We start from the raw sequence: 7,177 nt of genomic DNA on the forward strand, positions 1-7,177 counted from the left end.
AATGACTTCTCCCCTCCTAAGCCTTCCCCTCAAACACTGTTGCCCAAAGCATCTCATCCTCCCCCGGATCTAGCCATGTCGAGGGAGCAACGGAGGGAGAATCGTGAGTATGGGGGAAAAGGTGTGACGAAATTAATGTGAATGATGATTGATGAATGGTACAAATTGGTGGAGATGTGCCTCTAGTGTTGCCTTTGGATGAGGTGGAGCCCTTTGGGACGTACTTACGTACTTAAGTGATGAACTTCTGTAGATGCCTACGTAATCAGTTGTTGCAACGCATGTACACTAGCATCATTCACAGTTATTTGAAAGTCACCAGTCCTGGTCTTTACACCGCTCTTAATTGTTGCCTCCCCTTCCAGGTTTTTGAGCAAGGATCTTGGAAGAGGTGGTTCATTAACTGAGAATTCACATGTACTCAGAGTTCTTATCTTGATCATATCATGCTTGCAAGCTGAACTGAACATGACAGATAAATCCAATGGTCCTGGCATTTCCTCCCACATTTCTGTATCAACGAATAATAAAAATTATAATACCTGGGATATGGAAATCTCTGCATTTTCGATGATGGAAGATATACTATGCAAGATTGCATCGAGTATGTCGGAAGTTTTATGGCAGTCTGTTGTTGAGGTCAGTAGTTTATGCCTCCTTTATTTTACATACTGCTTCATGCTGGGTATTTCGGTGACATAGCAAGTACTGTACCAGAAATTTGGCAGGCATTGTAGCATCTGATTTTGTAACATTGCAAGCAGCTTTACTACTTCTCCCATGATTGATTACCTAGACTTAGGCTGTCAGCTGATGATGCACTAGAAATGTAACATTAACAACCAAGCACAGAGTGGTGCTCACGTTCAAACACACACACACACACACACACACACACACACACACACAGAATGAATGATGTGTGCTGTGGACATGCTATGTGGCAATGTTTAATATTCTGTTTCAACTCCAATCTCCTCCTTTGCACTCTGCAGGTCTTGAGAAAAGTTATGGACTCTGTGACAGCAAGGAACCTTATTATTGAGAGTAGCGTTATGTCAAGGTTAGTACTTCGGTTTTTTCATATATTGCTTTGAAATTAATGAAAGCTAAAGTCAAAGCTAAGCCTCACTGTCTTGCAGATTTTATACTTCCTTTCTTCGTTGTCTGCATTTCGTTCTTTCAGAACCGAAAGCTTCACTTTCAGGACATGTAAGTATACAAAGGAAATCCATTTCTGTGGTTACAGTACATATGATTTCTCTCTCTTTCTGATTGTAACATTGTGAATAAAACTTCAAGGTAGCAGGTTTCGTGGCAAATTTGCAAATGTTTTTTGTGTATGGGCTAAGGTCATCTTTGCCATCTGCAATAACTCCAAAGGAAAACAAAACAGACTCACAATCCAGGGGTTCTGGCCGTGGACGATATAAACCACCTCATTTACGAAAAAAGGATGGAAAAACAAATGATTCATTGGACGATCGAAGTTCAGATAGTGAATCTTCTCGATATGATTTAGGCTCTTCAGATTCAGATCTGAGCGATACTGATGGATATGCAAAAAATGGAGACCGTTTCAGGAGTTCGAAAGCTAGACTAGCTGCCATCCTTTGTATACAGGTATGTATCCATGCAACACATTCTAATTTCTAAACTAGATGTTCCCATTCTGAACTCTTACTCATGTATGAGCTCGTACAAGTTAGTTTTTTTGTTACAACGAAGGTAAGATTGATTTCTTTCGTAGTCGAGCTATTGCTCTTTCCTTTCTTTTTGGAATGGTGGGTGGAGGGCAGCTTTTTAGATAAAGCTCATACTCCAATAAGACAAGCTAATTGATTCCTCTGCCCTATGCTAGTTTGAATTGTTAGTGCTATGGTTGTTCAGTTCTGTGAATTGAGTGACCTTTTGGAACACCAAAAGTTTGTAAATAGGAATATCTACATTCAATTTGCTATCTGCATCCACCATGATCTGTGATATATTAGTTCCTTCAAGTCTCTAACTGTTAAAAGACACTCTCATTTTCCTGTTGAACTTCTAATAGTCAGTTATTGGATATCTAATAATCAAAAGCAACACTAAATAATCATGATGCTCATGATATTCAAGAAGTTATCTGATTCTTGTTCTGAATTATTTAAGGATATTTGTCGTGCTGACCCAAAATCACTTACTTCACTGTGGCCATTACTTTTGCCTGAGAACGACGTTCTCCAACAAAGGTAAACTCTTCCACGTGCAATCAGCATGGTATTTCTCATGCCTTCCTTATGATCATGGTATCATTTTGACAGTAGCTTTTGTTGCTACTTGCTTTTACAGAAAATATCGAGCTACTCTGATGACATGCTTGATTTTTGACCCTATAACAAAGGTACAAGTTTGCGATTATCTGCATCATTATTGTTTATATCATCTAGCTTTTCTGTTCATTCTACCTTCCATAATATGTGGGTACCTTGCTGCCATGCCAAATCTGCCTGTATTTTGAGCTGCAGTGACTGAAGACATTTAATTGCATAGTCCATTCTTGTGAGGCGATACACAACTACTCCCTCCGTCCCATAATATAAGAACGTTTTTCAAGCTAACATAGTTTGGAAAACGTTCTTATATTATGGGACAGAGGGAGTAGTATTTTCGTGAGGCGTAAATATGCAGAAAACCCTGTATACAACGGAGGAAACTCCTGTATACAAATGGGGATATCACATGACTAATACACATGGAAAGGATATGCAACTCTTAACAATTCTGAGCTATCTTATTTATGGGATTTTTTTTCCAAAACGAATAATGTTGTATTACATTTTTGCTACAAAGTGATCTGGACCCTTCATAATTTACATCCTTTATTTGCAAAATTCTTCTCTTGTTTGCATGGCGGTGTACATTGATTGATGCATGCCACAATATTGTATACCGTGTATGTATGAATTATGGTCCCATCGGTTCAGCGCCTTTTCCATTTATAAGTTCCCGTGTATATGATGGACATGACCTGACTTAACTATGTGCAGGTACGTGTTGAGGCAGCATCGACGATTGCTGCCATGCTGGAAGGGCAGGCCTTAGTTTTGACACAAGTTGCAGAGTATAAAGAATCATCGAAACTTGGATCTTTCACTACGTTATCTTGCTCGCTTGGTCAAATTCTGATGCAGCTGCACACAGGTAGGGGAGTTGCTGATATTTTATATTTCTATGGTCCAATATCTCGTGACTTTCTTCGACGAGAGGAATCCATTGTTGGTGACTTGTATCTGTAATACCCCAAATTTCTGGCCTTTTTGAAAATTTCTGGTACTTTTGGGTCCTCACACTGTGCAACACACACACACATCATCATCATCAAATAACGGGTTATGTCTCCTTTTAGTTGTGAGTTTGTGACACCACACGACCAGCGAGCACATCTGGTAATTGACAATAACAGCTTACATAAGTAGGATAAAGCAAGCTCAAGCAGTTAATAGAGGGTGCAATTGCACGAACATATCTTTTCTATTGAGTTGGCAAGCCTCCCCCCCCTAGCTCACTTTTGGAGCAACTGGCTGGAGCATGAATTTAATATGGTATCCGAGCCAAGAGGTCTTGAGTTCAAGACCTTGCTAATGCAGTATTAAAATGGCAGATTCTGCGGCCTACATCAATCCCATGTCTACGGACTAAATAAGGCTAGACGTGAGGGGGGTGTTGAAATATATTGCCCGCTTCTCTCCATCAGTTCGGACTTTTGGTTGCGTTGGCTAGTGCATGAAGCTTAACATTATCTATATAACTTTCATTCAACAGCTCTGTATGCCTTACATATTCTTTTTTAATGTTTTATCCAAAGTTTACATGAAATTTCTTTTCCTGTTTGGCAGGTATGATGTTCTTGGTACAGCGTGAAACTCAAACTACATTGCTTGCAGCAGTGTTCAGAGTTCTCATCCTTCTGATATCTGCTACACCGTATGATCTAAATCCCAACCATGTATCTTGTTTCTCTAACTTGATATGCCATATAATTGATAATATTTTTGATGACCAGGTACCCTCGAATGCCGAAGGAGCTGTTGCCAACTGTCATTACAGCCATGTGCGGTAGATTATTAGACAGGAACTCAAATAAAAATGAACATTATGCTTTGCTGGTTAGTTTTTCAATATTATTTCTTTATTTAGGAACAATAGTTGTAGTTCTTACACCTTGCATGGGAATAACAACAGGTTAATGTTCTAAGTTGCTTGGAGGCAGCATTTGCAAAGGTGCCACCTTCTTCAGATGTCTTTGGAGTTCTCATTGATCACTGTGCAGGTTAGACCCTCTTAATTTCAAATTTCGTTGATATGGTCGCTTTATTCTCAGTCTTAATTTATATTAAAAAAAACTGCCGCACATTGCTGAACTTATTGTGTTGGAAGACTCCAGAGTTTATCATATTGAGAAACTGGTTTGGGTGGATACTGAGCTGTGACATTTGTGTACCAATGTGAGCTTTTCAGGGCCATCACTTGCTCAGCAGAAGTCAAGTGTCGTAGTTATTCTTCTTCATTGTATAGAAGAGGAAATGCATTTCAGTGTTAGGTGTGGAGCTCTCCAGGCAAGTAATTATCCATTTATGCTTAAAGGTTGCTTTTGTATTTTCTTTTATCTTCAGCATGTGTTTGGATATCGGACTTGTAATACATGAGAAACTCAGTTGCTAAGCTGACCATACAGTTTTAGCAGCAGTCAGTGCGTGCAAACATCAAATTGACTACTTGCTGACAGCCTGTATAGTCTATCTCACTGACTAAGTAAGGTCAGCATGCACTGACCTCTAGTAATACTTAGCTAATAAGCAAAGGGCACATGGATTATAACTAATAAGGATCCCTCCAGCATAAACACTAGGGAACAACTATGGTTATTCTCTAAAGGGGAACTCTTATGGTCTGAAATCTATTTGTCGGGATACCTAACATATTTGTAATTAGCTAGGAGGAAGACTGAGCTTCCTGTTCTACCTTGTAATGCAGTTCTCCTTGATATTCCATGTATAGATTTATACTGCATAAATGATGTTGTTTCACCATTTGCATTAACAAGAGGCAAGCCTAGATAACCTATTAGAATGATATGCGCTTAACTAATATGATTATCACATAGATATACTTATTCATATATACTTTTGACATGTACATTCAGTCATGGAATTGATCTTCTTGGCACGTTTTGTAGGGCATTTATATTCATTTTTTCAGTGTACATGCAAATGCTTCACAGGTTGACACATGTGGTAATATCCATTCCTTTTTATGTGTGCACAGGTGTTGAGATCAGTGGTTCATAATTACCCAAGCTGTGCAAACATCATTTGGGAAAAAGTTCGAGATATCGTTCTTGATTTATTGCAAACGGAGAGCTTTGAAGACCAAAAATGTGATGCTAACTTTGGCCCCCCTAAAGAAGAATTATCTACTAAAGGAAGATGTCTTGTAGCTGGTATTAAGGTAGAGTTTTCTGTAAATGCTTTAAAATATTGTGGACGAAACTATTTTATACTTCGGAACTTTACTTTTTCCCCATAAAGCTAAATAGATTTAATTTTTTACTTTTGCCATGAACTGGATAAAATTCTTGATATTGGGTAAATTTCCATCCAACCTTGCATTCAACTTGGTTTTCCCTGTTTATGAGTTTGCTACAAATCACTTTACCTATCGATGTTTAGGTTTTATTTTTGTTAATAATATCTACAGCCTATAGGGTATAGTCTAGCTTAAGTTTCTGTAGTAAGCTCTGCTGGAGAAACTGTTTTAGCTATTCTTTTCAGCTTAAGCTTATTATCTATGTTGAGATGTACAAAGTCTATAATGCCTCTGGACTCCAGTCTAATGCTTTACACATTAATGATAGATTGGCCACAAATCATGCATAATTCTGTAAAACTGGAGATTCACAACTCGTTCACAGAATGGATCCTGACATTATAAATCATTCATTACAAAATGAAATGTCCACAGAACAAGCTACAAAGTGCAATATAATATAAACATGAACTACCAATATACAATTACCACAAGCACACATTAGGCATTGCATGAGATAACAATTCTTCACTCTGAACAAACATCAATCAACAACACTTGTAAGTATAATTTTTGGAATAGGCATGAATTGACGAAAATTGCTATTGTAGTTCTCTGGAACAAACATCAATTAGCGAACAAACACTGATCCAATTTCGTATGTGCTTGTGCTGGATCTGGAGATGCTCGTGGGTGAAGGGCATTGCTTGTGGTGGACAGCGCTGGAGGTTGAAAGTCAGCAGGGGAGCAGGGGAGGAGGTGAGCTGGCCGTTGAGGACCAGAGAACATTAGGAGGTGGGAATTGTCGGCAGCGGTGTCGAGGAGGCGGCGGCGGCGAGTCAAAACCTAGGTGTTGTCGCACATTAGAGAGAGATGCTTCGATCGACAGGAGGGGAGAGCTACTAGAGGAATCTCCACATGTGCTCTGGTCTGGGGGCGGGGGGTACGCAGTGGCAAGCCCCGGTAATTTCTGTATCATGTTGGATGGCAGTTCTGAGATGGAAGAGGTGGGAAGCTGGGTCTGAGGCTCTGAGCAGCTTCCTAGTATCAGCAGAGATTTGGGTGGGCTATGGGAAAAACTAATTAGTCGTTCTTTTTGTCTTAAGCTTCTGGGGGCTCTAAGCTGCTAAGCTGAGAAGAAGTGGCCCAGTACCTGAAGTTGGATGTATCATCATCAATAACAACATAGCCTTTTGTCCCAAGTAAGTTGGGGTAGGCTAGAGATGAAACCCACCAGAAACCTGTGATTGTGAGAACCCCAAAAGAAGAGAGAGTACGTAAACAAAGTGAAGGAAAGTAAATTAAGGTTCTGGTACATGGATTGCTGGTAAATTAAGAACTTGGATGTATGCTTAACCTTTTTCTCCCAAGTCCCAACATAAGATGACTACTGGTTGAATGCTCTTGTTCATAGATGATTTTGTTGATTATCTGCTACATGACACCTAAATATTCTAGGCTCAGGTTCTTACAAACTTGGTTCTTTGGTTATGACATGTATGTAGCACCTGATCTTTTTTTCGATTTTTCATCAGCTACTATGTTATTATTCAATCTGGATCTTAGAACCTAAAAGGCACAGACACGGCAGAAACAGCCGTATCGGCTTCCA

At 39.3% G+C, this 7,177-nt stretch overlaps 1 protein-coding gene across 1 annotated transcript in view; it reads left to right on the forward strand.

Moving 5' to 3' along the window:
• The window catches only part of LOC119336304 (HEAT repeat-containing protein 6-like), a 15,451-nt gene that overhangs the window by 2,097 nt on the left and 6,177 nt on the right, over positions 1-7,177 (forward strand). Inside the window, exons 4-15 of the mRNA XM_037608298.1 lie at positions 366-639; positions 996-1,063; positions 1,143-1,212; positions 1,303-1,623; positions 2,149-2,228; positions 2,329-2,380; positions 3,027-3,180; positions 3,876-3,963; positions 4,043-4,145; positions 4,222-4,309; positions 4,498-4,595; positions 5,305-5,487. Coding sequence (XP_037464195.1) covers positions 366-639; positions 996-1,063; positions 1,143-1,212; positions 1,303-1,623; positions 2,149-2,228; positions 2,329-2,380; positions 3,027-3,180; positions 3,876-3,963; positions 4,043-4,145; positions 4,222-4,309; positions 4,498-4,595; positions 5,305-5,487 — 1,579 coding nt within the window. The remainder of the gene's footprint in view (positions 1-365; positions 640-995; positions 1,064-1,142; positions 1,213-1,302; positions 1,624-2,148; positions 2,229-2,328; positions 2,381-3,026; positions 3,181-3,875; positions 3,964-4,042; positions 4,146-4,221; positions 4,310-4,497; positions 4,596-5,304; positions 5,488-7,177) is intronic.

The sequence above is a fragment of the Triticum dicoccoides genome, chromosome 7B (assembly GCF_002162155.2).
Source record: "Triticum dicoccoides isolate Atlit2015 ecotype Zavitan chromosome 7B, WEW_v2.0, whole genome shotgun sequence".
Taxonomy (NCBI): domain Eukaryota; kingdom Viridiplantae; phylum Streptophyta; class Magnoliopsida; order Poales; family Poaceae; genus Triticum; species Triticum dicoccoides.